General features: G+C 54.0%; 5 protein-coding genes and 1 long non-coding RNA gene across 13 annotated transcripts in view; 3 read left to right on the top strand and 3 right to left on the bottom strand.

Annotated features, from left to right (window-relative positions):
• The window catches only part of LAMTOR4 (late endosomal/lysosomal adaptor, MAPK and MTOR activator 4), a 5,132-nt gene extending 2,206 nt beyond the window's left edge, over positions 1-2,926 (top strand). For 2 of the 3 annotated variants that reach the window (XM_017533626.2, XM_017533628.2), the window contains 2 exons: positions 2,118-2,235; positions 2,583-2,926. In XM_017533626.2, the coding sequence (XP_017389115.1) occupies positions 2,118-2,235; positions 2,583-2,680 (216 nt within the window). In that variant the 3' untranslated portion in view covers positions 2,681-2,926. Of the gene's footprint in view, positions 1-2,117; positions 2,236-2,565 lie in introns of all 3 variants that reach the window. The other variant, XM_017533627.2, reaches the window with a different exon arrangement.
• Positions 2,927-3,457: 531 nt separating this feature from the next.
• On the bottom strand, positions 3,458-7,792 carry TRAPPC14 (trafficking protein particle complex 14). Of its 4 annotated transcripts, none has more exons than XM_017533622.2 (11): positions 7,144-7,792; positions 6,897-6,992; positions 6,689-6,818; positions 6,430-6,516; positions 6,152-6,272; positions 5,903-6,050; positions 5,699-5,781; positions 5,451-5,614; positions 4,725-4,879; positions 4,323-4,516; positions 3,458-4,225 (listed from the first exon to the last, which is right to left on the bottom strand). In XM_017533622.2, the coding sequence occupies exons 1-11, from the start codon at positions 7,552-7,554 to the stop codon at positions 4,072-4,074; spliced, it is 1,743 nt and encodes a 580-aa protein (XP_017389111.1). In that variant the 5' UTR covers positions 7,555-7,792; the 3' UTR covers positions 3,458-4,071. The 4 variants fall into 4 exon arrangements, with proteins under 4 accessions (XP_017389111.1, XP_037596245.1, XP_017389112.1 ...); XM_037740317.1 differs by having other exon boundaries at positions 7,711-7,781; XM_017533623.2 differs by having other exon boundaries at positions 7,644-7,772.
• A 517-nt stretch (positions 7,793-8,309) lies between these two features.
• GAL3ST4 (galactose-3-O-sulfotransferase 4) lies at positions 8,310-18,583 on the bottom strand. Of its 3 annotated transcripts, none has more exons than XM_037740319.1 (4): positions 17,903-18,583; positions 16,414-16,726; positions 15,954-16,239; positions 8,310-9,993 (listed from the first exon to the last, which is right to left on the bottom strand). In XM_037740319.1, exons 2-4 carry the CDS (start codon positions 16,536-16,538, stop codon positions 8,962-8,964), a joined length of 1,443 nt encoding a protein of 480 aa, XP_037596247.1. In that variant the 5' UTR covers positions 16,539-16,726; positions 17,903-18,583; the 3' UTR covers positions 8,310-8,961. The 3 variants fall into 3 exon arrangements, with proteins under 3 accessions (XP_037596247.1, XP_037596246.1, XP_037596248.1); XM_037740318.1 differs by having other exon boundaries at positions 17,989-18,583; XM_037740320.1 differs by lacking the exon at positions 17,903-18,583 and adding an exon at positions 17,379-17,885.
• Positions 8,453-10,922, top strand: LOC108308010. Its single transcript, XR_001826754.1, has 2 exons — positions 8,453-8,569; positions 10,251-10,922. It is a non-coding gene; the product is annotated as an uncharacterized LOC108308010 (long non-coding RNA).
• Positions 18,584-19,072: 489 nt separating the features above from the next.
• Positions 19,073-26,179, bottom strand: GPC2 (glypican 2). The gene is made up of 10 exons (XM_017533621.2): positions 25,674-26,179; positions 24,853-25,011; positions 24,209-24,531; positions 23,322-23,402; positions 22,411-22,573; positions 21,580-21,710; positions 21,272-21,418; positions 21,030-21,169; positions 20,753-20,928; positions 19,073-19,977 (listed from the first exon to the last, which is right to left on the bottom strand). Exons 1-10 carry the CDS (start codon positions 25,837-25,839, stop codon positions 19,709-19,711), a joined length of 1,755 nt encoding a protein of 584 aa, XP_017389110.1. The 5' UTR covers positions 25,840-26,179; the 3' UTR covers positions 19,073-19,708.
• A 364-nt stretch (positions 26,180-26,543) lies between these two features.
• The window catches only part of STAG3 (stromal antigen 3), a 45,610-nt gene continuing 44,923 nt past the window's right edge, over positions 26,544-27,230 (top strand). Inside the window, exon 1 of the mRNA XM_017533617.2 lies at positions 26,544-26,650. The gene's annotated coding sequence lies outside the window, so the exon portion shown is untranslated. The remainder of the gene's footprint in view (positions 26,651-27,230) is intronic.

Genomic DNA, 27,230 nt, shown 5'->3' with positions numbered 1-27,230 from the left:
TAGAGACGGGGTTTCACCATGTTGACCAGGATGGTCTCGATCTCTTGACCTTGTGATCCACCCGCCTCGGCCTCCCACAGTGCTGGGATTACAGGCTTGAGCCACCGCGCCCGGCCTGTTTTTGTTTTTTTTAAAGACAGAGACTCACTGTCACTCAGGCTGGAGTGCAGTGGTGCAATCACCTCTCATTGCAGTCTTGAACTCCTGGGCCCAAGCAATCCCCCCACCTTAGCATCCCTAGTAACTAGGACTACAGGCAAGCACCACCACACACAGCCTTTAAAAATTTTTTTATAGAGATGGGGGTCTTTTGTTGCCCAGGCTGGTCTTGGACTCCTGGCTTCCAGCAATCCTCCTGCCTTGGCCTCCCAAATGGCTGGAATTACAGGCCTGAGCCACTGTGCTTGGCCGGGAGAAGATATTTTAAATGAGGAATCAGCATATCTTGGTAATGACTAGAAATACGTAATAAAGGAAATACTTCTCTAGCCAGAACTCAGAAGCCTGAAACATGGCCCTGTGTGGGTGGCTCACACCAGTAATCTCAACACTTTGGGAGGCTGAAGTGGGTGGATCACTTGAGGTCAGGAGTTCAAGACCAGCCTAGCCAACAAGGTGAAACCTCATCTCTACTGAAAATACAAAAAATTAGCCTGGTGTGGTAGCACATGCCTGTAGTCCCAGCTACTTGGGAGGTTGAAGCAGGAGAATTGCTTGAACCCAGGAGGCAGACGTTACAGCGAACCAAGATTGCACTACTGCACTCCAGCCTGGGTGACAGAGTGAGACTCCTTCTCGAAAGAAAGAAAGGGAGAGAGAGAGAGAAAGAGGTTGGGGAAATCAAGAAAGGAAGTGGATTGGGAAGGAAGTGGATAAGGATAAGGGGAACTTTGATGGCCCAACTTTAGACATTGAGTTTGATGTAAAATAGCAGTTAATATATATTGCTAGTTCAGCAAAAGGAACTAAATCTTGTGGAGGCCTCTATCAAGGAAGAGGGAAGAGGAAGTTGAGACCATAACCAGAAAAAAGGAAGCCCACGCCACAGTCCCATCACTTACTCTAGGGGTCAGCAGAGGGAGGGGTTCAAGGACAAAGGGCATGTTTTTGAGATTCTACAGACAGAGCAGCAAGTGTGAAGACTGAGAAAAAGATGGAGCAATTAAGAGGTCAGTGGTGGGCAGGCATTCATTTTGGAGAATGTGGTTTTATCAGATACGCAGGGACATAGGAGAAATCAGTTTCACGGGGTTAGAATAGAAAGATCAATAAAGAGATGGTTGACCAGGTGCAGTAGGTCAAGTCTGTAATCCCAGCATTTTGGGAGGAGGCTGAGGTAGGCAGATCATTTGTGGTTAGGAGTTTGAGACCAGCTGACCAACATGATAAAACTGTCTCAACTAAAAATATAAAAAATTAGCCAGGTGAGCCAGGCTTGGTGGCTCACGCGTCATCCCACCACTTTGGGAGGCCGAAGTGGGTGGATCACCTGAGGTCAGGAGTTTGAGACCAGCCTGGCCAACAGGCTGAAACCCCATCTCCACTAAAAACAAAAATTAGCTGGGCATGGTGGCAGGCGCCTGTAATCCCAGCTACTAGGGAGGCTGAGGCAGGAGAACTGCTTGAACCTAGAGTGAGCAGAGAGCTGCTTGAACATTGAATTTTGCAGTGAACCAAGATTTTGCCACTGCACTCCAGCCTGGGCAACAGAGCAAGACTCCATCTTAAAAAAAAAAAAAAATTAGCCGCGTGTGGTAGTGCTGGTGCATGCCTGTAATCTCAGCTACTCGGGAGGCTGAGACAGGAGAATCCCTTGAATCCAGGAGGCAGAGGTTGCAGTGGGCCGAGATTGCACCACTTCAATCCAGCCTGGGCAACAGAGCAAGACTCTGTCTCAAAAAAAGAAAAAAAGATAAGTTGCACTCATCCAGGGAAACCCAGTATTATGGGAAACAGGATGGCAACTAGAGCGTGACATCATAGTGGGATTTCAGGTTGGTTTTTCCAAAGCTGGGGGAAGACGATCTAAATGTGACAGCCAAGGTGACTCTGCCTAGAATTTCTTCCTGAACCTATGCTGTAACACCCACCCCTGTCCTTCCTCCATCTGCGTGCAGTCATCTGGGGACCTTGAGAATGACGAGCAGGCAGCCAGTGCCATCTCTGAGCTGGTCAGCACGGCCTGCGGTTTCCGGCTGCACCATGGCATGAATGTGCCCTTCAAGCGCCTGTCTGGTGAGCCCCTGCCCCTGCCCTTGGTGGTGGTACTGGGAGGGGGGGCTGCTTCCAGAGGCTTCTCTTCTTCCTCCTAGCCTCCCACCATTTCCTCCTGTGGTCTCTGGTCTGGCCACTTTCCTCCCTTTGGGACTGCCCTGTATCAGAATTGTGAATGAGAAAGCCGGAGAAAGAAGATCTAGCAGGGGCTACTCATCTTCAAATCTCTGAGCCTGGAACAACAGAATTTCTTTGGCTTTGATCCCAGCCAGTTTGTGCATGGCCCTGCCCTATGGAGTCTGTCACACCCACTAACTTTGTGCTCCCTTCCCCCTCCTGGGGTGGGGGAAGGTGTGTCTCTCCTCCAGTGGTCTTTGGAGAACACACGCTGCTGGTGACCGTGTCAGGACAGAGGGTGTTTGTGGTGAAGAGGCAGAACCGAGGTCGGGAGCCCATTGACGTCTGAGCTGCTGGAGGGCAAGGGTCGGAGAAACGGATTGGGTCCTGGGCCTCTGTGATGAGGGAGGCACAGCTGTTGGTCTTGGCTTGCTGCTAGCACTAGGGCCTCTGCTAGCCCACCTCCTCACCCCTACCTGGAAAGGCCGAGGTTTGGGGACTCTGAGCTGTTAAGGAGAACAAGGGCAAGGAGACCTCCCTTTGTGCTCCCTCCCTTCCTCCCTAATAAACACGAGTCTGATGTTCTCCAGCCCAGGGCCATGTGTGTTTAGTGTCAGAGTGGTTACACCCCATGTCTGTCTTCCACCTTCTGGGGAGAAAGTCATGCACCTTAGCCCAAGTTGGGTGCAGCAGGGCTGCTTCCGTGTGCTATGAAACTGGGAAGCAGAAAAAAAGTTGGAGGGGGCTGGGCGTGGTGGCTCATGCCTGTAATCCCAGCACTTCCGGATTTGAGCAAGTTACAAGGTCAGAAGTTCGAACCTAGCCTAGCCAATATGGTGAAACCCTATCTTTACTAAAAGTACAAAAAAATTAGCAGGGCGTAGTGGCACATGCCTGTAGTCCCAGCTACTCAGGAGGCTGAGACAGAAGAATCATTTGAATTTGGGAGGCAGAAGTTGCAGTGAGCCGAGATCACGCGCCTGCACTCCAGCCTCCTGGTGACAGAGCAAGACTCTGTCTCCAAAAAAAAAAAGAAAAAAAAGAAAAAAAAGTTGGAGGGGAAGGGGAGTCGCCCTGAGCCCTGGCGACCTCTGCTCTTCCCATCAATACATACACAAACTAGTCATCCTTCTCCCTCCTGAACAGGCATTTAATAGTCTTATTTCAGTTGGAAGCAATGGTTGGAGAATAAGTTACAGGAACTGACCAAAAAAAAAAAAAAAAAAAAACCAACAACTTAAAGTGCTTCAGGCTGCAAACGTAAACATGAAGGGGCAGAAGGAGGCCACCTGGCTCTGTCCCCAACCCGAGACAGGAGGGTCACTGTCAGGGGCCCTTACCCATCACCACCCTCTAGTATCAGCCCTGTGGGAGGGAGGGAGGGAGGGAATGTCAGAGGTGGGAAAGAATGAAACAGGAATGAGGAAGAGACTTTGTAAACTTAGAACCAGGGTCATGGGCGGGGGGCAAGGGAGCTCTGGGAACCCCTGCCCTGGCTTGGGGTGGGGCCAGCCCTCCCCACAGGAACTCGGGGAATACTGGTGGCTTAGTCCCAGCCATGCCCGCCCACTTCACAGCTTCTTCCCCCATCCCTCATCAGCAGACACAGTCAGGCAGCACTGCCGGGCCTCTTCACCCCCATCTGGGAGGCATCCCAGGGGAGGCAAAGCTCAGGAGCAGGGATCCCCTCTGGGGGCGTTGGGTCTCTGGAATGTAAGAGGGAACAGAGCTGGCATGGTGCTACTTGACGGGTTCCACCACCAGGACCTTGCACTCGCGCTTGGCAATCTTGTCCAGAGACAGCACAGCCTTGTCCGGGGGCAGGTAGAGGGGGCGGCCAACAGGAGAGGCCACGGGGGGCGTGATGGCCCTGCGCTCCATCACACTGCCCGACCTAGGGGAAGGCAGAGGCTGTGGGTGCTGGTCAGACCCAGAACCTTCCCTGCCCCCAGGCTCTACCCAGTCCCATGCCACACCCTCTGGTTCTGTACCTCATGAGGTGGCTTCGGGAAGGCTGTTGGTGGGAGAAGGACTGGGATCGGCCCAGGCTAGCCTGGTGCCTCTCTACCAAGTCTCGGACAGCAGGGCTGCTGGGGCTACTCTTGCGGGAGAGGGGCCGGGCCTCGGGTGGAGGGTGGGACACGCTGGCGGTGAACTGCAGCTTCAGTTTCATATGCTGACTCAGCTGCGGGGAGACGCAGGTCAGCATGCCAGCTCGGCTTCCAGGGCCCAGGCTTCCTTCCAAATGATCTTCCCCATGAGACAGACCAATGTCAAATCTAAATCCCACCTTCCCTCTGCCTGGCTTTTTATTTCATCCCCAAAATCTAAGGGTCCTGCCTCTGCCCACCCCAGCATTCTGCACCACTCAGCCCAGACCCTCCCCAGCCCACCTCGAAGAGCCCCGTCCTCAGAGCCTGGAAGGCCACACTGAAGGTGAGCGCGCTGCCCTTCCGGGAAAAGCCAAGGTTGTTAAGGGGCGTGTGGCAGACGATGGAGTCCAGGGCGGCCTGCATGGCCCGGCGTTCCTCCTCACACAGCTGCTTTCCTGGGGGCAGAAACAGGGACCAGCAAACACTACAGCATTCCTCATTCCCACAGGGCCTTCGCCAGGACAGTCTCATCTGATCCTCAAAGCCACTCTGTAGAGTAAACTGAGCAAACGTTATCTTTTGTGCATATTGTAGATAACAATGGCTAATACTTACTGTGTGAAGGGTCTGTCCTAAGCACATCATGTATATTAATTCAGTATCTGCCTGACAGTCCCATAAGATATGAGTCGCTCTATTTTAGAGGTGAAGACTCTGAGGCGCAGAGAGGTTAAGTAACTTACTCAAGGTCACACAGCTAGTAAAGGAGAGAAATAGAGCTCACAACAGTGAGTAAAGCTCCAGTGTCCATGCCCTGAAAGTCACTCTGCCCCATTGCCTCTCTAAACTCTCTGTTTGGGACACTGCGGAGACCACCCGGGTACAGGGCAGAAGCTGCCTGCCATAAGTCGCCTCCTGTGGTGGGACTGGCACCAAGTGTGGCTCTTTTCACTGTCCTGCCTCCCTGGCTTTTTTCTTTCCCCTCCCCTCCCTGGGGACTAGATCCCCGCCTGGCAGCTGACCTACCAGCCTGTGCATGCTCCGGTGTCCACACGAGCCTCACAGCAAGGAAGTCTTGGAGATTGTTGAGCAGCGTGTAGGTGACAGTGAAACGCTTGTAGGTCTGAACAGGGGACTCACAAGAAGCGGTCATCACGAAACACGGGCGATCTAGGCGGACACTGGGCAGGCTAGGAGTGGTGAGAGAGGGCTGCTGGCTGTGTGTGTCAGGCCACAAAGGTGAATGCCATGGTTCCTCCAGGATCCACACTTACCGGTAGTGTGTATAGATGCTCTGAGTGAAGGGCAGCTTCGGGGTGGACCACTGAACCACAGCAATCAAGGGAACTTCCAGGCCCTGTGGGAGGTACAAAGGGGTTTGGCATTAAAGTGCTCCTCCCATCTTGAGTCAGCCACCTGGTCTTTCCCTCCAACTGCCTTATCCCTTTTCCTTGAACACACTAGCCCCTTATGCTCACCTCCTTGGCCCCTGGAGGGGGCTGCTCACCCCCTCTCAGCTGAAACAGGAAGTTGTGTTCCTCCAGGGCATTCAGTGGGCAGGGGAAGCAGCCAGAGGTGCCGGGTAGTCGGCAGAAGGAGCCCATGGAGACTTCCCCAGACTGGTGACTAGCTCAGAAAAGAGGACAGGGCATGGTCTCCCCATGCCAGAGCTTGGCCCCTGACACCATCCCCACCACTTCACAGCCTCACGCCTCCCAGGACCTCACCAGACATTGTCGACCAGCAGCACAGAGCCATCGGGCATGACAGGTAGATAACTGGCATTGAAGTTGGGGAGGATTCGGATATCCCAGATGGAGATTTCCTCCTGGGAGGAACTGTTCAGCACTGTTGGAGAGGACCAGCTCGGTTCAGAATACCTGGACCCTCGGGCCCCACCTTTACCCAGAAAAAACCAGACTTACGCCACCCGCCTGCCCAGAGGAACTGCATCCAATCAGTTCCCTTACTGCTCCCGGAGGCTGGAGCTGGCCGACTTGCTTACCCTTGAGCACGGTCAAGTGTTTTCCAGCCACAGTGAACTGCCGGCATCTCAGAACCGGAGGGGGCAGCAGAGTCAGCAGCGTGCTCACTGAGGGAGGGGGTGGGTCAAGAAGTGATGGTTTGGGGGCTGACCTCACCTACAACCCAGAGTTCTCACCTTCCTCTTCTCAGAGCCCATTAGCCACTTTCCGGTGTGACTCCTCCCCTCTGTCCTCCAATTCCCAGACTCTAGCCCTTCGCCTCTGCGCTCTCCTCCCCACCTTGGGCCTTGAAAGCGCTCTGCTCGCCCCGGAACGTCTCCCCAGGAGATCGGGTTTGCAGCAATCGCAGGTAGCCTTGATCTCTGACCTCTGGTGCCTCAACCTCCCGCTTCCACACAGTCACTACAATCTGTCAAGAGGAGAGACAGATGGCTGAGCCCGGGAAAGGTATCTGAATTGGGACAGCTCCACCCCTTGCTCATCTTACCTTGGCTTTAGGTGTCCCTGGGGGCAGTCTATCCAGTGAAACGGTGAGTGGGAAGATGACCTCATCTGTGGACACAATTGGTTCCTCCACAGGCAGCTGGGGTTGGGAAAGGGGTGAAGAGGTCAGGAGCGAGTCAGAGGCAGCCTGCAACCTTTCCCTTAAGACCTGCAGGTGGTCATCTGCCTCCTGCCTCAGGCCCCAGCAAACCGCCCCTTCGCCCTGTGCCGGGTCCCCCAAAGCTCCTCACCGTGGTCGCTCCCCCTGAGGTAGCAGGGCCCGGGCCGTGGGTGAGAAGGGGGCTGCAGCCTCGGAACAAACCACCACCCCCAGGATCCCCTCCCCCTGGGGGCTCCGAATCCTGGTCGCCGGCACCTCCGCCCCCCGGCATCCCGCCTCCGGCGCTGACCGAGGCCAGGGCAGCCAGGGCGGTTGCCAGTTCTGTCCAGGCCCCTCGGGAGCCCAAGCCCGGGCCGCCCCCGGCGCTGGACCCCGCGCCGCCCCGGCAGCGCAACACCAGCAGGAAGCGGACAGTTTCCCCCAAATACAGATGGTTGCGCCTGGGCAGCGCCCGGTACCGGCCCGGGTCCCCTGCCAGCTCCGCGCGCGGCGGCAGCGGCACGGCCGGGAAGTACATGGAGTAGTCGCACTGGGACTCCATGGGGCGGCGAGGACGGCGCGACCGGGAGCCCGGGCCGGAGGCTGATCTCCGGCGGGGCCCGCTAGGGTGGGTCCAGAGGGCCCCGACACCTCGGGCTGCTGCGCGTGGCTGGGCGGCCTAAGAGACCCGCCCGGTACCGGCACCCGGGCAACGAACCCGGAACCGAGACCCGCCGGCGCCGGAACCGGAGTACGGAGCCGAATGACTGGCGATAAACCGGAAGCGGAAGAGAGGGGGCGTGGCCGCCAAGGCCCCAAATTCGGCGGGTGCCCGGACCTTGTAGGAGTGGGCGGGGTCTGGCTGCGCTGAGGCCAAGAGGAGAATACAAGCTGGGGTTGCTGCCAAGCTTCTTGGAGAAGAAATGTAAGTACCCCGTCGGTCGGGCGGGGTGGCTCACGCCTATAATCCCAGCACTGTGGGAGGCCGAGGCGGGAGGATCGCTTGAGGTCAGGTGTTTGAGACCAGTCTGGCCAACATAGCAAGACCTCCTCTCTGCAAAAAATGTAAAAATTATCCGGGCGCGGTGGCGCGCACCTGTAATCCCAGCTACTTAGGAGGCCTACACAGGAGGCTCTTTTGAGCCCAGGAGTTTGAAGCTGTAGAGAGCTGTGATTGGGGCACTGGACTGCAGCCTGGGTGACAGAGTGAGATCGTGTCTCAAAAAAAAAAAAAAAAAAAAAAAAGACCCCTTCCAACCCCACCTTACCCAGGAAGATTCTCCATCCCTCCCCTTTCCACCCTCCATAAATCAAGTAGAAGTTTCAAATTATTTATTCATTCAGCAAACATTTCAGAGTGAACAGTCTAGTAACAAATATTTGGTAGAGAAATGGACGTATTATTCCAACTCACCATGCACCAAACTTTCTGTGGCTCACTCCATCTTTTGCCCCTCTAGGGTGCTTTGGTGATGTGGATCTGCCCTGGGGCAGGAAAGGGGAAGCGGAGGCCAGCGTGGTGGCTCAAACCTGTAATCTCAGCACTTTGGGAGGCAGAGCCATGTGGATCACCTGAGGTGAGGAGTTCGAGATCAGCCTGACCAACATGTTGAAAACCTGTCTCTACTAAAAATATAAAAATTAGCTGTGTGTGGTGGCATGTACCTGTAATCCCAGCTACTTGGGAGGCTGAGGCAGGAGAATTGCTTGAACCAGGGAGGCAGAGGTTGCAGTGAGCTGAGATCGTGCCACTGCACTCAAGTCTGGGGGATACAGCGAGACTCTATCTCAAAAAAATAAAATAAAGAAAGGAGCAAAATGAGTGGAGGAGGGAAGCACTGCTGGGAGCCCATTGAAGCCCCATCCCTTCTGAGAGATGCAGAAGTGGCATCTTGCTGCCCCACCCCCCACTCATCCCATGTGCCCTTCAAACATGGGTGCTTTTCCACATAAATCTGTAGTCTGATGTCTATGGGGAGAGTGGCCTTGAAGTCTTGAGGGGCAGTGAGACGGTCGGGGGGAACTGCTTGGCATCCAGCTTGTCCTTGTACTGGAGCTCAGGGGTAGCCAGGCGCTCACACTCCTCTTGATCTTGGGGGCTCAATCCACTCCGAAGTATATAGCCCAAAACCTTAGCTGACCCAAACTGGAAGGGGCGGAACCGGCGATCAGTGATGTATTTGGGGTCAGAAGCCTCACCCCCTACCAGACAGTGTTTGGCCAGGGCCTGTCGGCGAGCCCGGAGCTCAGCCACAGCTGTCTGCAGCCGACGCTGGCCGTATTTCTCTATCCGTGCCCAGAGACTGCGGTTGAAGTGGACATAGAGAGCCCAGTCCAGGTTGTTCCAGGCTCGGGCCCGTGCTGTCAGCTGCTGGTCCTCTGCAGTCAGTCCACTGTTGCTGACAGTGCTGAGGCCCTGCTCACGTCCAGCCTGGGCATTATGCATGAAGCCCACCACATCATCCAGACCCCAGCACAGGGCGTCTGCCAGCAGAACCAATGACTCATCAAAGTACTCAGCCACCATTACCAGGTCAAAGACAGAGTCCAGCCAGGCCAGGCCCCACTGAATGAAGGATGAAGACCCCATATGGAAAGAGGCAGGGCTTGGTATCTGGCTGCCATGATCAGCAACAGTGGAAACAGGATGGATGAGGGCATTGGGATTGAGGGCTTGGGCTTGAGGGCCAGCACCAGAGGGCAAGACCTGTAGCTCTGGGGCATTGGGGTCTCTGGAGGGATGAAGATTCCTGCTCTTGGCCCTCATCTCTGGGGGAAAGGGGAGGCCAAAGTCAAACCATAGTAAGTTGCGAGCGTAGTGGTCCCCACGGGCCCCAGGCCTGTAGAAGGCTCGAGGATTGGCCAGGAAGGCAGCCAAGGATGGTGACTTGCGGAAGGCTGATGAGGTGGATTTATAGTAGGAGAAGGCAGAGCGAGCCAGAGCTGCTGGGTCACGGACAATGGAAAAAAAGAAGCTGTCAGAAGGCATGACCTGAAGTACCTGCAGAGGAGAGAAGACAGAGAGAAAACTGGGCTGGGGAGCAGGTATGCATATGTAGGGGGGAACCCCGCAAGTGCCGAGGCAAAGGTCTGAAACCTCAACCTGCTCCCATATGAATATTGAATTAGAAAAGAATTAGAAATATAAGCACATAGTTATTCCTATATCTAATCATATATAATCATTTAGTTATTCACATGTAATCATAAAGATATATATACTCAGCATAACCCTTTAATTTTACTAATGATTCTCAGGTCATGAAGTGTGGAACTGAAGTGGCATTGGGAAGGAGGTGACCCTGAGGCAAGATGCTCTAAGCCCTCTGTCATGACTGCATAAGGGCTGCTGGAGGGCGCCTTGGCTGTGCCGCAGTGTTAGTGCTGGGAAAGCGCCCACTGTTTAGCCAGCTAGGAAAGGAGACGTCCAAAATGGCCAAGACATCTTCTTCTTGGGGGAGTTGGGAGAAAACTCCGCTTCTCTAAGCTCTTGTGGTAGGCCTGACGGCTATCAGGAAAACTCACGGACATCCGGGGGGCTTAATTGTCTCTATGTGATGCTGGGCTTCAGTGGTCACATCCCATGTCTACTTTCATGTTCTGCTCCTGTACCTGGTTCCTCTTTTTCTTAGAAGATAAGAATTAGTAATAGTTACATAAATCTTAATGCCCTTGATATTTTTGACAAGTATGCAAAAAGTGCTGATGCATTAAGTTTTCTCCTCGCCTTGGTTACTTGAAAGTCCCAGGCCCCATCTCCAAGACATGTGATTTACTTGATCCTATCACTGACCACCAATGCCTCGCCCTAGCCACCCTGCTCCCTGCTTTGTACTCAATAAAATCAGGGCGTCCAGGCACTTGGGGCCACTGCCAGACTGCACTTTGGTTGGCAGTGGACCCTTGGGCCCAAATTCTGTTTTCTCTTTCTTGGTGTCTTGTGTCTTTTATTTCCACAGTTTCTCGTCTCCACACCCGTAGAGAGGGGCTCACAGGACCCTGCAGGGCTGGACCCTACATGCATAAGTATGCGCAAGTCACGTGTCCACCTATCCAGACTCCTCAAACTTCCTTCTCCCAGCTCTGCTAGGAATCCCCAGCTTCCATCACTTGCTGCGTGGCAAGTTACTTAACATCTCTGAGACTCAACCTGCTTATCTGCAAAATGGGGATAATCATACTTTCCCAAGTGATTATGAAAGATACATGAGATAAAACATACGAAGAAACCTGGAGCACAGAGCCAGGCATATGGTGTGTGCCTGTAGTCCCAGCTACTCAGGAGGCTGAGGCAGGAGGATGGCTTGAGCATTGCTATGTTGCTGAGGCCACCCCGGGCAACATATTGAGACCCTGTCTCTACAAAAATAAAACTAAAAACATTAGCAGGGCAATCAATGATAGACTGGATAAAGAAAATGTGGAACATATACACCGTGGAATATTATGCAGTTGTAAAAAAGAATGAGATCACGTCCTTTGCAGGTACATGGATGAAGCTGGAAGCCATCATCATTCTCAGCAAACTAACAAGGAAGAGAAAACCAAACACCACATGTTCTCACTCATAAGTAAGTGGGTGTCGAACAATGAGAACACATGGACACAGGGAGGGGAACAACACACACTCGGTCCTGTCGGGGTAGGAGGAAAGGGGAAGGAAAGCATTAGGACGAATACCTAATGCATGCAAGGCTTAAAACCTAGATGAGAGTTGATAGGTGCAGCAAACCACTGTGGCACATGTATACCTATGTAACAAACCTGCATGTTCTGCACATGTACCCCAGAACTTAAAAATAAGTTAGGACATCCTGGCACACACCTGTAGTCCCAGCTACCCAAGAGGCTGAGGTGTAGGATCGCTTGAGCCCAAAATTTTAAGACATGCCTGAGCAACGCAGCAGGACCCTGCCTTGAAAGAAAAGGACTGGTGGCGGTGGCTCATGCCTGTAATCCCAGCACTTTGGGAGGCTGAGGTGGGTGGATCATGAGGTCAGGAGTTCAAGACCAGACTGGCCATGATGGTGAAAACTTGTCTCTACTAAAATTACAAAAAATAAGCTGGGTGCAGTGGCAGGCACCTGTAATCCCAGCTACCCGGGAGGCTGAGGCAGGAGAATTGCTTGAACCTGGGTGATAGAGGTTGCATGACTGTACTCCAGCATGGGTGACAGAGTGAGACTACTTCTCAAAAAAATAAAAGAAAGGAAGGAAGGAAAGAAAGAGGAGTGCGTGCGCACAAGAGAGAGAAGAAGGGAGGAAGGGAGGGAGAAGGAAGGAAAGGAAGGAAGGAAAGGGAGGGGAGGAGAAGAGAAGGGGAGAGGAAGGGAGCAGATGGAGGGGGAGGGAGGAGAAGGGCAAGGGAAGAGAGGGGAGGGGAAGAGAGAGAAGGGAAAGGAAAGGGAAAAAGAAAAGAAAAAAGAGAAAGGGAGGGAAGGAAACCTGCAGCATAGGAAACTCCTAGAGAACATTAATTTCCTTGGGCATTTCTGTCTGCCTTGGTCAGTAAAACCTCTAGGAACCAACCTTTGTACTCATTTCTCCAGCAAAAACCTATTGAGTGCCTGTCCTGGGACTGTTGGTCATAGCTCCAGGAAGGGAACTGGCCCTAGCCTCCTCAGGGCATAGGAGGGGCATCACTGGCAGCAAAGAGTGAGAAGGAGCAACTATAATGCCATCTGGGGCATAGGCAGCAGGTGGAATAGGCCAGGCCCAGAATGGTGGGAGACTTCAGGGGTTTGAATGGTAAAACACCTCAGGGGGTCCTGGGCATCCCAGAGGGCAAAATACACCCTGAGCCAAGGCCCTGGGAAGCCACAGCTGCCTGGTAGGACGCTGCTCTGAGGACTGGGACATGTGATTCTATTGCTCTGCAAGACAGAAGATGGAGATCAGGCTGCACCACACCCTAACGTGGCCCTGCAGGCTGATGCAGGTCAGAACCTAGCTCCTGGACTCCTTGAAGGGTTTCTGCCTCCAAAAATGACTTCCATTATTGAATCTGACTTCTCTCTGTCATGGTGTTCTTCAGTCGGCTCTGCAAATATGGCACATCTGAACAACAGCCTATGAACTCTCTCTCTTTTTTTGGGTGGGGGGTGGGTCAGGGGTGGAAATGGGAAAGGAGTATTTTAGCTTCTGATTGTTTATTTTCTTCTTTTTTTTGGAGAGACTGTCTCCTTGCTCTGTCATCTAGGCAGCATATCATAGCTCACTGCAGCCTTAAAAATTCCTGGGCTCAAGGGATTCCCCAAACTGCTATAGTCCTCCTGAGTAGCTGGGACTATAGGCGCACACCAACATGCCCTGTTAATTTTTAATTTTTTTGTAGAGACAGGGACTTGCTATGTTGCCCAGATTGGCCTCGAACTCCTGGGCTCAAGTCATCCTCCCACCTCAGCATCCTAAAGCACTCAGATCACAGGCATGAGCTACCATGCCTGGTCCTGTAGGTCTCTTTGAAAGCAGAGGAGAAACTGAAGAAAATAGTCTTTGGCATCTGATGGACCTGGAATAAAATTCCACTCTGCCATTTACTAATTCTGTGACTTTGGGCGGGTTATTGAACGTCTCAGAGCCTTCATTCCTCCATCTAGAAATCTGTGTAACTGGGTAACACTTACCTGGATGAATGTGCAAGTGTCTGGAACACAGTAGGTAGTCAATGAATGGTGGTGTCAGTGAAGGCCATCACCCTAGCCTCTGGAGAAACCTACCTCAAAGGTCATTGTCATCGCCTCACTTCTAACAGTGGCCTTTAGGTTGCCCATTAGAGCATGCCTGTGTCCTCAGCTGCTGTCTCCAGCTCTAGCTTCGGCAAGGGTGACTTTGCAGCCCCTGCTGAAGTTCTACCCCCAGTACAGACATTCTCCCTCTGACATGCACACACACATGCACCCCACTGTGTCCTTGCTGCTGGTTTGCTCCCTCTAAGAATGCCTGATGTTCTCCTTACCACAGCCATGTCCACCTTTTCCTTTAAAATCCCCACTCTCGTCTGGGCACGGTGGCTCACACCTATAATCGCAGCACTTTGGGAAGATGAGGGCGGGCGGATTACTAGAGGTCAGGAGTTCAAGACCAACCGGGTCAACATGGTGAAACCCCATCTCTACTAAAAGTACAAAAATTCGCCGGGTGTGGTGGCACAGGCCTGTAGTCCCAGCTACTTGGGAGGCATGAGATTTGCATGAACCCAGGAGGTAGAATTTGCAGTGAGCTGGGATCGTGCCACTATACTCCAGCCAGGGGGAAAAAGCAAGACTCTGTCTCAAAATAAATAAATAAATAAAATTAAATAAGAAAGTAAAATAAAACCCCCTCTCCAGAAAGCCTCACCCCTTTGGTGAATACTTTTCTCACCATTCCAGATATACGCACATGCACGTGTTGCCCAGGCTGGTCTCAAACTGCAGGCTCAAGTGATTCTCCATCTTGGCCTCCTAAAGTGCTGGGGTTATAGGAGTAAGCCACTGTGCCTAGTGGGTGCCATTTTTCTTTTTTCTTTCTTTCTTTTTTTTTTTTCCTCCACATTTATTCAGTAGGGTGCCATTTTTCTATCTGTGAAAGTCACTTCAGCTCTCTGAGACTCGAACTTCTCCTATGTGTAATGGAGACACTTCAAATGCCTTCCTGGCAAGGTGATGGGAAGTTTAGTACTCAGCACTAGTAAATATTCAGTCAGGTTTAGTTTATTCCCTGTATGTTTCAATTACACATTGATTTTCTTCCTGCAGGAGCCCTCGGTTTCCTGTGTATGTCTAAGTATGTGACTATGTATGTTCTTGTTGTCTCCACTATTAGAACAGAGGCTCCTGGGGGTCAGGACTGGGCTTCCACCCAGCTATTCTGCTGTGCTTAGCCCCAAGCTAAACATACAGCTGATCCTTGAAAATGCCAGACATGTGAGGGGGTTGAAGAAGACAAGTCAGAAAGCAGTGGGGGAGCTGGAGCCCTGGTGTGACAGTGGAAGGGAGGCTAAGAAAGGGAAGGGGTGTGTAATCATAATTACTTGTAAGTCTAAGGTGGAGGATCATTTGAGGCCAGCCTGGGCAACATTAGTGAGACCCCCATCTCTACAAAAAAAATTTTAAAAATTAGCCAGGTGTGGTGGCATGCACCTATATAGTCCCAGCTACTTGGGAGGCTGAGGTGGGAGGATTGCTTGAGTCCAGGAGTTTGAGGTTGCAGTGAGCTATAATTGCACTACTGCATTCCAGCCTGGATGACAGAGTGAGAGACCCTTTCTCTCTCTCTCTCTCTCACACACACACACACACAAATGCACACACACACACACACACACACGCACACATGCACAAAGGCTGGCCAAGGTGGCTCACTCCCATAATCCCAACCCTCTGGGAGGCCAAGGTAAGCGGATCACTTGAGCCCAGGAATATTTATTTATTTATTTAAGCCCAGGAGTTTGAGACCAGCCTGGGCAACAAAGCAAGACCCCATGTCTACAAAAAATTAAAAAGTAGCCATGTGTGGTGGTGCGTGCCTTAACCCTAGCTACTCAGGAGGCTGAGGTGAGAGGATCACTTGAGCCTGGGAAGTCAAGGCTGCAGTGAGCTATGATTGTGCCACTGCACTTCAGTCTAGGTGACAGAGCAAGATCCTGTCTTCCAAAAAAAAAATGAAGGGTAAGGTGCACCTGGAGGGAGAGTTGGGGGCAGAGTTGGCAGGGCACTGATGCCAGGGAAATACAGTGGTGAAAGAGAGAGACTGAAGTAAGCACCAGGGTGAAAGGACTCTGGCTCCCAGAAACTATGGGGGAAGGGACACCTGTAGAGAGGGTGGCAGGAAGCCCCACCTTTGTGGCCCCCATATCCAACGTTAGAGTAAAATGGTGCCTGGGGACCCCCCAGGTCTGGGTCTCCTCCCTTGGTAGTGTCAGCCCCAGGCCTGATCACATCTCTTTCTGGTCCCTCCCACCCCTGTGACACTCCTTACCTCTTTTAGGTTGAATCTCATGTGGTGACAGAGGATGTCGAAGGGGAGCTGGGTGCCTCCACCCTGGGGGCGGTAGCCTTTTACCCTCGAGGCCTGGAAGAGCCTTGGGTAGCCAAACTGGTAGCGGGCGGGGAGGGCAAAGCGCAGTCCATGCCGGTCCCCATAGCGGTGAAGCAGGCTCAGCACAGAGCTGCTTCCGGATTTATGCGTCTTCAGGAACACCAGTCGCTGCCGGGGAGGGCAGGACAGAAAGGCTGGTCGTAGGGATGGGGCCAAGGGCTGTAGCCTGGGAAGAGATGGAGGGGGAGTGTCCTGTCCCTCAGCAGCAAATGGGCTTCTTGGGTAGAAGGGGCAGAAGGCATGGAGGCTTCTGAGTCCCCAAGAGTCACCAGCCCCAGGTGGGATGGGGAAGAGCAAGCTTGGGGCATCTAGTGGGAGTTGGGGCAAAGTAGGAACTCACCTCCTGTGGAAGGGCCCTCCCAAGAGCTGGAGCACAAAGCCAATGGTCATGAAGACTCCCAGAGCCACCCCCAGGCTCCGAGGTCCCCAGAGCCGCAGTGTCCTGGCAGGAGACAGAGGGCCCATGTGGCACAGGGAAGGGTGAAGTGAGAAAGGGATGGAGCCAGGGCCAGAAACAGGGGCAGAGACAGCTGGAGATAGCCGTGCAGCCGTGGAAGGCGCCGGTTGGAGATCGGGGGGTCATTCCCCAGGCCTGCTTACAGTCTTGGTTGAGTCTGCCCTCTGAGTTAGCAGATTTTTGCCTCTGTCAGCGTCTAGAAGGGAAATGAGGGGGGAAGAAGGGGAGTCTAAGGAGAGAGGCAGAGGAGACCTGCTGCAGCTGTGACCTGGTTCAGGGAAGGGGAGTGGCTGGGGATGCTGTCTACACCCAGACTTTTGAAGTGGCCCCACAACTACTCCCTCTGCTCTATCATTTTCTTATCTCCAATTTCCCCAGCTCCCCACCTACAGCTGTCCCTGAGCCTCAGGGACTTAGAAGGGAAGGAGAGAGAGAAAAAAAAAAAAAAAGATTATGAATGAAACAGCCAGCAAGAGAGAGATCGGACCAATCAGCTCATTAAGACACTCAGGTCAGATCATGGTCCCGACACTGGCTTCCTCCTGAGCCTCTCTGGCTGTCACAGATGGGGATTAAGAACCTTATCCCGGGGCCAGGAAGGAAAGCCAAACAAAGGGAATGAGGATCAGAGGTGGATGAACTCAGGCAGGAGGATGGGAGGACACAGGTGAATGAACCCAGGCAGGAGGAAGGGAGCTTAGACTTCCAGGAGTGGGTTTGCAATGGGCCATTGTGTTATAAACTCCGGCACGTCTTTTTCCTCTTTCTCAGCACGGGCAGAACCCCACATGCGACAGGGGCTGGGGGAGATGTATGGCTACTTATGAAGCCCAGATCCTTGAACTTACTCCACATTCCACTTTCCAACCTTAGTGCATTCAGAGGAGATTGAAAGGGTGGGGCTACAGAGGGGGAGGGAGGGAGACGGAGAGGGAGGGAGAGAGAGAGAGAGAGAGAGAGTGAGAGAGAGAAAAGTCTATGACAGAAAGATACAGAGAAAGGCACAAACACTAATTGCGGGGTTCCTTCTCAAGCCCCAGCTTCCTAATCGACCCGGAGTCCGGCCCCGCCCCTTCAGATTACAACTCACGATCAGGAACCACGGCCCCTCCAACAAGCCAGGACAGCCCCCGGCTCCGAGCCAGGGATAACCCCAGGCAGAGAGAAGCCACACTTTTACTCCCAGAGACCTGCCCCTTCTGGCATCACTCCCCAATTCCCTCCCCAATCACAGCCCCTAAGGTCCAGCTGCGTCTCCCCTATCCAGAGTTCTTCATTTCCTTCCATCTATCTCTCCCTTCCCATGACTGGAGATCCCACCCAGCCTTCTGTCCCCTCCAGCTTTGGTGATTTCCCAGTCAGTTGCCCCCACCAGAATCCCATGAACCCCTCATGTCTCCTTCCATAGATTAGAGGGCCCCTCCACTGGTTCAATCTTTGGTTTCATTTCCCACTCACCAGGCCACAAGGGGAACAGCAAGGGAAATCGGGCCGGGTCCTCCTGCCCTCCCCAGCCACCGCCCGACTCTTGGCTCAGCTCAACTTTCCCCACGAACTTTCTCAGAGCCCAGGCTCCTCCCTCCTCCCTTTGTCCCGCCAGCCCCAGCAGCTGCAGCAGCTTTGATCAAAGTTCTAGGTCTCTCCCCCACTGCATCTTCCCCTCTCCGCCCAGCACCCAGACTCCCCTTCGAGGACACCACTTCCACCCCCCTTTCACACTTAGGGAATCAATCCTTCCATTTTCTCTTGGCTTGCTGCAGCACAAAAGATGCATTCAAGCGGTGGAAAGAAAGAAGGAGAAAGTGATATTTGAAAGCAGACATTGTCAAGGACGTGGCAAGGTAGCCAGAGACTGACGCTCAGTGAACAAGGCCTCCCACTCTGAAGGCAGGAGGCAGTGGTGTGGTCAGGTTAATAATGCCTCATGGTCCCCCTGCGCGGTGGCTCATGGCTGTAATCCCAGCACTTTGGGAGCCAGAGGCGGGTGGATCGCGTGCCTGAGGTGGACAGATCGCCTGAGGTCAGGAGTTCTCGACCAGCCTGGCCCACATGGTGAAACCCTATCTCTACTAAAAATACAAAAATTAGCCAGGCATGGTGGCAGGCGCCTGTAATCCCAGCTACTTGAGAGGCTGAGACAGGAGAATCGCTTGAACCCTCAAGGTGGAGGTTGCAGTGAGCAAAGATCATCGTACCACTGCACTCCAGCCTGGGCGACAAGAGACTCCATCTCAAAATAATAATAATGATAATAATGCCTCATGTTCAAAGAGCAGTTTGCAGGTGATAAGATGCTTTTTCACACAGTTCCTATTTGGTCCCCACAATTCTCCCTGTTTTACAAACGAAGATGCTCAGGGGCCCAGAGGGTGGAAAATTTGGAGATGGGGTCATTCCCTAGACCCATTTCCTCCCTGGGGGTCAGATGCCAAGGGAGGTGAAAAGCAGGCAGAACATAAGCCAATCACAGAGCCTCTGACGCCTCTGCTAGGAGCCAGGGCTTAGAGACTAACGCTGACAGCAGGGAAAGCCACACTCAGGGTCCCATACATTACCATTTATTTGCAGAATAAACACGAACTCAAAACACTGAAACATGGAGTTTGTGAAGGATGTGGATGGCAGAGGTCATGAGATGAGCACACCCCCTTGCTTGTTTTTTTAAATTTTGGTTAAATAAATTGATACTGAAGAAACTCGACTGAAGAACTCAAGCCCATGAAGCCTCACATCCTACTCACACGCCCTCCAGTCCCCTGCCCTGCACCCTGTCAGCATCCGGCTTTGTCCATTTTTGAGACCAGATGCTCCCACCCCCCCCCACTTCCAACATCCTTCAATCCCCTTCCCCAGCTGCAACTCTAAACTCCTCACTTTCTGTTGGGGCTGATCACCAGCCCCAGCCTTAGAGGGCTGGAAACTATACCCTCTAAGGAAATCACAATCCTTCCTAAATAAATACCCCACATCCCCCTCCCCTGTTACCAAATGAAAAAATATTGTAGACGCCCACCCACTCCTGATGAAACTCTCCTGGATTTGGGGCCCCAGCCATTCACCTACAAAGTCCCTTCTCTACCCTCTTTGCAGCCCCCTTCAAATCCTCCCCAGGCCCAGCTGAGAGGGGAGGAGGGGAAAGGGCCATGAACCCTTCTGATGCTAGGGCACCCCTCTCCTGTTATCGAGGTCCAAGCAGGGCCAGGGCTGAGAGGGAGAGAATGAGGATGGTTTGGGGGTGAAAACCAATAGATGGCCCCCCACTCCTGCTCCGGCCCTGGTTGTAGCGGCCCTGGTTGTAGCGGGCACTGCCACCTCCTCCTTTGCCCCCGGAACCATCCCTTTGAGGAGGGTATGGAGGCCGAGGAGGCCGGACTGGGGGAGCCCCAGCCCCAGCCATCCAGTCATCTGCATACTGCTGTCCCCCTCCAGAGCCACTGGCGTCCTCATCTGCAAAGAAGAAGAGGGACAGAGACAGACAGGGTGGGAAGGAGAGGCAGAGGGAGACGGAAGGAGGAAAAGAAATTGGGATTAAAAACAGAAAGAGGGAGGCACCGGAGGGAGATACAGGTGGATTCGGGGTTGGGGAAGGGAGAAAGACCGTGAGTGACAGGAAGGCAGGAAAAGAGGGAAAAAGAGAGTCAGCAGGCACAGAAGGGAGAAATCATAATGGGAGACAATGAGACAGACAGAAAAAAGACAGGCAGATGGGGAGAGAGGATAACGGGAAAAGAGAAAAATCAGAAGTACACAGAAGCAGAGAGCAGCCAGGAAGAGGGGTGGAAGAAGAGTGACAAAGAGAGACAGAGACAGACAGAGAGAAGGAAAGAAGAAAACAATGAGTGGCTGTGGCTTGCTTCTCTGTCTGGCAAACTTCACCCTGGGAAGCCAGCCCAATGTCACCCACCACCCTGGCTTCCCAGCCTCCCCCAAGTTGCCCCTCGCCCATTTTCCCACTGCCCTTTTGCCCGTTATAAGGGGCTTCCCACTGTTCTCTAAGAATATTTTTGTGTCTCCCCTACTGACCCGAAAGGATAGAGACCCCCTCATCGGTCTATTATCCTCAGTCTTTGAGGTCAACGCTCAATAAATGTTCATTGAATGAATTAGTGAATCAATGAATGAATGAACGCTGAAAGCAGAGGCACGGGTGGGAACTACCAGGAGAGGGGAGGGGCTTAAGGGCAGTGGGCGGGGCTCGGGACCAGGGACGCCCGGGTCTCACCCGCATCCTGCCCGTCCAGGTCGTGTCCCAGTGCGGCCGCCTTCATCCTGGCAATGGCTGCCCGGAGCTGTAACCGACGCCGCCGTGTCGGGACATCGGGGCCCGAGGTGTCCACCTTGAGCTCGGGGTTGTTGACCTGCTCGGCCGAGGTGCCCCCGATCACCGGCGGCAAGTACCTGCGAGCAGAGCAGCCCCAAAGCTCCCGCTCGCCCGCGCGCCCCGCCCCTCCCGGCCGCGGCCGCGCCCTTTGCAGTCCCTCCACGTCCCCGAGACTCACCTGCCCCGCCCGGCTCCGGTCCAGCAGGGCGCCGCTTCCTGCGAGGCGTCCGCTGCCATGCGAGAGTCTCCACACACCGTCAGGGACAGCCGGGCCCAGAAGCCCCGCATCCGGGCCAGACGCTCCCGGAGCTCCCACACCTGGGCGGACGAAAGGGGACGGGGCGAGCTGGAGTGCTACCCCCATCCCTGGCCCCGGCCCCGGCCCTCCCCACCCCCAACTCTTGGTCCCCCCCCACGCACCAGCCTGTGCAGGTTGGTGCCTGCTGCCGTCGTGGGCCGCTCCTCTTCGGTAACCATCGACCACAGCCGGCTCGCCTCTTCCCGGGGCGGTGGGGCTCGACGGTTTCGGGCCGGCACCGGGTTGGGGGGGCCGCACTCCTGAAACACCTGCGGCACGGTGAAGAGACCTCACACAGTCACCCTGCGGTAAAACCACACTGCGTCCCCACTCTGACTCCAGAGTCTCTTCCCAGATACCTTACACTGTCTCCCTGACACCTACACCGTCCCTGCCCCGGGCCTCGCCTCCACCCTTCTCTCCCCTGTACCTGGGTGGACACCTTCACGCTGTTTTCCTGCAGGTACATCAAACCCTCCGAGATCTTCACCCCAATGGACTCAGCGGCCAGCTCAAAGGAAAAGGGACCCTGGAGCTTATCAGCCAGGATCAGGAGACCATCTTAAGGGAGGGGGAGAAAGAGAAAGTATGGGATGAGTGGTGAACTAGGATGTTCCCAAAAATCCTCACTCGGGACTTAGAGAAGCAGCAAAGTATTTGGGGGAAACTCATCTGAGTTCCCTCTCATGTTTCCCCCTCAGTTTGGCTTTAGAGCCCCTCTTCAGATCATGCCCCACCTTACTCAGGGCCCTTTTCCATCCCAGAGACTTATTTAAAAATAAAATTTAAATTTTAGGATTTCTTAAAGACAGGGTCTTACTCTCTCACCCGGCTGGAGTAGAGTGGCACCATCACAGCTTACTGCAGCCTCTCACTCCTGGGCTCAAGGGAGCCTCCTGCCTCAGCCTCTGGAGTAACTGGGATAACAGACATGTGTGCCACCACGCCTGCTAATTTCTTTCTTTCTTTCTTTTCTTTTTTTTTTTGTAGAGATGGGGTCTAGCTATGTTGCTCAGGCTGGGCTCTAACTCCTGGCCTCAAGATCCTCCTGCGTCAGCCTCAGGAGTAACTGGGACTACAGGCATGTGTCCTACCACACCTAGCTAATTTCTTTTTTTGTAGAGATGGCATCTAGCTATGTTGCCCCACCTGGCCTCCAACTCCTGGCCTCAAGTGATCCTCCTGCCTCAGCCTCTCAAAGTGCTGTGATTACAGGCATGAGCCACCATGCCTGGCTTCAGGCTTTCTTGAATCCCCTCACCCAGGTAGTTGCCCCAGTCAGGCTCCAGTCCCCTGTTGCTGAGACAGCCACGAACCACGTTGAGGCAGAAGCCCCGGCAGGGCATAAGTGAGGGGACCCCCCGGCATAGGGGACAGCCGATGAGACGCATTAGAGCCTGGCTGCAGCCTTCAGACACCGGCACCTGGGGACAGAGAGTGGGGCTGTGTCCTCCACAAACACCGTGGCTGCTCTCAGCCCGGCTTGGTGCCGAGCACAGAGAGAAATCACATGCCCCATCCCACCTTCCCCAGGCTCTGAGTGGAGAGCTGGATGTGGGCACCTAGGATTGGTGACCCCCCCCGCGGCAGCAGGTGAGATTGTCACAGATCTGAGGAGGGAGGTTCCAGGTTGCTGACACTGATTCATGGGAGGTGTGGAACTAGAGAGGCAGTTGGGAGTCTGAGGAAAGATTCAAGGACAAGAGTGAGCCCATCCCAGCTGGGCAGGGAGGAGGCAGTCAGGAGGCAGAAGGTGAGGCTGGAAGGTAAGGGAGAGGATGGGTAGTGAGAGAGGCCAAGCCAGGCTTCTGGCCTTCAGCAGCAGGGAAGTGAAGTCACTGAGGAGTCCTGGGAGATTGGGCAGGGGCAGTATCCAATCTTGAACTGCTATGGAGATAAGCAGGTCCTCAGGGACTGACAGGGGGATATGGGTCCACAGAGAGCAGGAGGGGATCAGAGGTGGTCAGAGATCACGGATTGTGGAGCAGTGGAGGCTTCACTCCAGCTCCCTCCTTCCTAATTCATCCTGGGACACCAGGGCCTTGAGGTGTTAGGATTAGACAGAGCCCCAGGCTTGTCCTGCTAGTTTGGTGGCTGATTCTTCCTCGTGAGGTCTCTTTCACTTCCGTTTCTCCCTCCCTGGGTCCTGCCTGCACTCAGGCCCCCTCTAACCTTAAGCGCTTCGCTGACCACAATTCTTCCAGTCTCCAGGCCCTGTACAAAGGCTCGGGCAGCCACCAGGGTCCGGGTTATCTGGGAGAAGGCAAAGAAGGTGAGAAAAACCACAAGGTTGTCATGGGTCAGTCAAGATTGAAGCCAAGAGATTGCACCAAGAGCAGCGGGTGTTAGGTTTGTGGGGTTATCTCAAAGGGGGTAGAATGTTGGGTGCTACAGAGAGGCAGGTTCAAGAGCCTCACAGGAATTATAGTCTAAAAAAAAAGAAGGCTTGGGAAGAGATGGAGGGATTGTGTTGTACAGGGCTTAGAGACAGGGAAATTGTGTATCAGAACTAACACTGAAATTGAAGCCAGAAGATCTGGGTGTGAGCCACGGCTCTACCACTTAAATTTACTGGCTGGAAAGCTTAACCTTTGGGAGCCTCAGTTTTCTCATCTGTAAAATAAGGGTGTGACTGTCTACCTTGCAGGGTTATGATGACAACTAAATGTGATACTATAAATGAAAATGCCTTTTGCATACTGAATACATATTTCCTGTTTAGTTGAACCAGAGGAAGTCGAGGTGTTAGGATTAGGGAGGGGTTGGCAGAAAGGTGGCTGGAGGTCAAGGGCAGGTCAGTGTTTGTGTGAAACTAGGGCACAGAATGGGAGGTGGTGAGGGTGGGGACATCTGCTTAAAGAAGACCAAGGGACACTGGGTCAGGCAGTGGTGACTAAAGGTCAAGATAGGGATCACCAGGTCAGAAATGGCTTCAATGCAGGAGAGGGGGATCACCAGGTCAGAGGTGACTGGGGAACGCCAGTTTGGAGGTGAGTGGTACACAGTTCAGGGGTCACTAGGTCAGAAGGGGCTGAAGCTCAGGCCTCAGGATCCCTCACCTGCAGGCGAAGGCGGCGGGGTGAGTCCCCGAAGGGCTGCAGAGAGCCATCGGTAGATGAGGCCAAGCGTGAGAGGCAGAGCAGGTAGTCAGGGGGGAAGCTGTACTGTGGGTGCAGCAGCGGGAACACTCTCTCCAGCAGCTGTGCCCAGAAATCCGCCAGGGTGTCATCCAACCCCTCACCAGATTCCCCATAGAAGTCTCGAAGCCGAGAGAAAAGGCCATTGAATATGAGGGCATGCTGGGCATACAGGCGGCCGTAGGAGTGAGAGAAGAGCTGAGTCAGGGAGTGCTGGGCTACTGAGAGCATCTCCAGAAAAAACTCTGCAGCAAATGCAGGGAACAGGTGGAAGGTGGGTGAGGCCACAGAAGGGGAGAATAATGAACAGGCAGAGGCAAGAGGGGATGTGAGAGAAGAGAAGACAAGTGAATTAGAAACTGGGCAACTCTCAGAGATGGGACAGACAGGGAATGAGGGAGGGCAGGGCCCTGGAGAGAGAGTCTGGGGGGTGGGCGGGCTAAGCCAGGGCTGGAAGGGGGTGGAGTCTTTATGGATGGAGTAAGGAGTGGGGACAGGGGGCTTGCTGGGGTCCTAAGTGCCTGAGAGGAGCTATGAAGCTGAGTTTGGAGACCCCATGCCCTCACCATCAAATTTTCTGTGCCGAGCAGCCAGTGTGTGAACCAGAAAGGAGCCGCTGTCCTCCACCAGGCCTCGGAAGGTGTTCTCACTCTCCCTGATCAGCCTCTGCTCTGTCTCACTGGAACAGCAGGTGTACTCCTGCGGACAGACCCGGAGGTGCTCGCCTGGACAGAGGAGATGTGAAAGAGTGGTGGGAAGTGATATCCTAAAATTCCTTCCATTTCCTGCCTATCTCTGGGGACTATGCCTTCGCTACCTGTCTGGTCTCTTTTCTATTGTCTGCACTCTCTTCCCCACCTGACCCCAACCCTGGCCTTATTGTTTCCTTGCCCATCCCAAGTTCACTCCCATTGGCCACAGGATCATCTATTTAACAGCTGTCCTGAGGGCCAAGTCAGTGGTCAGAGTGTCCTCAGGTAACCCTCCCAATGTCCACACCCCAGACCTCGAGGGACTTGAGGATAGCTTCTAGGGATGAAGAATGGGGCTTGGAAGGGTGGGGTTACTTGGTGAGCAATAAAGTATTCTCATAGAAGGGGCTCAGAGAAACAGCGAGGAGAACATGGCTGTGAAGAAAGAAACACATAGGGGGGTGTTAATTCCGAGGAGGGGATGCCTGGGGTGGGGTTGGAGTAAGAGCGCTATTCTGTGCATAGGAAGGTTATTGTGATCCCGGTAAGGAAGTTACAGGAGGAGAACACACATTACTGTGGGATGAAAAGATTAGTATAACGGTCACTCTGAAAGGGAAGAGAGTTATTGTGAGATGGGGAGGCCCCGCCCCCGCCCCCACCCCCAATTCTCTAGTCTTCCTCTTTCTCCTCACCTGAGATCAGAGCGGGAGGGATTAGGTTTAAGCTATATCCCCGGGCCCCCAGCACCTGCCGGGTCTCTGCACAACTCCGGGTGACCTTTGCCTCGCTCCCGGGTCCGGGACCAGGACCCGGACACAGAGGCAGCAGCAGAAGCAGGAGAGATCGCAGAGCGGACATAGCTGCAGCCACCCCGGGACAGCAAAGTGGGTCCTAAGAAGGAAAGAAGAGCCACCCAAACTTGGGAATCTGGTACTCGGCCGCGGGACCGCTCCGCGGGCCAGATAAAGAGCGCTACCCTCTAAAACTGAATACCGAGCAAGATAGCTGGACCAGGCGGCATCTGCCGAGACAATGGGAGCGGGGAGCCGGGCAGGGGGCGGGGCCCGAGGCGGGGCCCTGCCAATAATGGCACGGAGCCGGCTTCAGGGGCGGGGCCAAGGAAGAAATTAAGCCAATGTGGCGCGGAAGCTCGGCAGGGGGGCGGGACCTGACCCGCACTGAGGAGGTTGGTGAAATAGGGGCGTGGTCTTCCCTCGGGGGCGTGGCGATCCGACTCAAAGGGCGGGGCCTGGGTGGAACCCAGCCTACCGCAGTTGAGAACCCAGATTGAAGGGGTTACTACCAGTCTGGTCCGAAACTCCCCCAATGGAGGGGGGGCATTAAAGGTAGCGAGGGTGGGGCCTGGGTGGGAGCGGGGCTAAAGCGCACCGCCCGTGTGGCCAAGCCCACGTCACAGGGTAGCACGCCTGAGAGCTTGAGGCCACACGAGACAGTGGAGCGGCGTGACTGAAACGTGGTGCGCACGAGCTCGCACACTTCCAAGCCTCGCGGTAGCTACCGGCCCTGGGCGAGCCGTTGGGATTGCGCTTGCGCACAGCGGGCCTCGTGTCTTCCCGCGTTTTTCTGGACTCTTTCGCCACAGGAAAGGCAGCGGCGGCAGGCGTCTGTGCGGAAGGTGGGGTGGCCACAGACACCTGAGGGACCCGAGGTGGGAACCTTACCTGAACCCTGCTCTGTCAGAAGTCCCTCTTCCTGGCTCTAACAGTGAGGTTTCTCTTTGACCCAAGAATACGCCCTACCCCGACCCTCCCGGCCCTGACGGGAAGAGCATTCCTGGGCAGTGCCCACAATGGCCTCCACCACAGAGCCGGAGAATCCCATCCCTAGGCCTCCATAGACTGAGAGTCCACTCTCCTAAGCGCTTGGAATGCTCCTCGGCCCAAAGCCGCTTACCCCACAGGCAGTCGTAGATATTTTTACCTTCTGGAAAAATAGCGAAGGAACGGCTACTTTTATTCCTTTTGCGTTTCCAGTCTTATTCTCATGGCTCCTGTACCCCCAAATCCTTAAGAGCCTCTTGTTCCATTCCAGGTGGAATCAGATGCCAGTCCTCTAGAAACAAAAGGCTGGGGTTTTTTTGTATTTTATTTTATTTATTTATTTTTGAGACGGAGTCTGGGTCACCCATGCTGGAGTGCAGTGGCGTGATCTCGGCTCACTGCAACCTCCGCCTCCCGGGTTCAAGCGATTCTTCTGCCTCAGCCTCCTGAGTAGCTGGGATTACAGGC

This window comes from Cebus imitator, unplaced genomic scaffold (assembly GCF_001604975.1).
Source record: "Cebus imitator isolate Cc_AM_T3 unplaced genomic scaffold, Cebus_imitator-1.0 Scaffold82, whole genome shotgun sequence".
NCBI lineage: Eukaryota > Metazoa > Chordata > Mammalia > Primates > Cebidae > Cebus > Cebus imitator.
This window is presented reverse-complemented; position numbering and strand designations above follow the sequence as displayed.

Bases quoted from the DNA above. Each gene is read 5' to 3' on its own strand.
- TRAPPC14 (XM_017533622.2), bottom strand. From the start codon at position 7,554: ATGGAGTCCCAGTGCGACTACTCCATGTACTTCCCGGCCGTGCCGCTG. The intron at 6,517-6,688 runs GTGGGGAGGAGA...CCCCTCCCTCAG, and splicing joins GAGCGCTTTCAAGGCCCAAG to TGAGCACGCTGCTGACTCTG. The intron at 5,782-5,902 runs GTGAGCATAAGG...TACCTCCCACAG, and splicing joins CCCCTCCAGGGGCCAAGGAG to GGCCTGGAAGTTCCCTTGAT.
- GAL3ST4 (XM_037740319.1), bottom strand. From the start codon at position 16,538: ATGGGCCCTCTGTCTCCTGCCAGGACACTGCGGCTCTGGGGACCTCGG. The intron at 16,240-16,413 runs GTGAGTTCCTAC...ATCTCTTCCCAG, and splicing joins GGAGGGCCCTTCCACAGGAG to GCTACAGCCCTTGGCCCCAT. The intron at 9,994-15,953 runs GTAAGGAGTGTC...TCTCCTCTGCAG, and splicing joins TGAGATTCAACCTAAAAGAG to GTACTTCAGGTCATGCCTTC.
- GPC2 (XM_017533621.2), bottom strand. From the start codon at position 25,839: ATGTCCGCTCTGCGATCTCTCCTGCTTCTGCTGCTGCCTCTGTGTCCG. The intron at 21,170-21,271 runs GTGCGTGGGGGG...TCGTCCGCCCAG, and splicing joins GCACCAACCTGCACAGGCTG to GTGTGGGAGCTCCGGGAGCG. The intron at 20,929-21,029 runs GTGAGTCTCGGG...CTCTGCTCGCAG, and splicing joins ACCGGAGCCGGGCGGGGCAG to GTACTTGCCGCCGGTGATCG.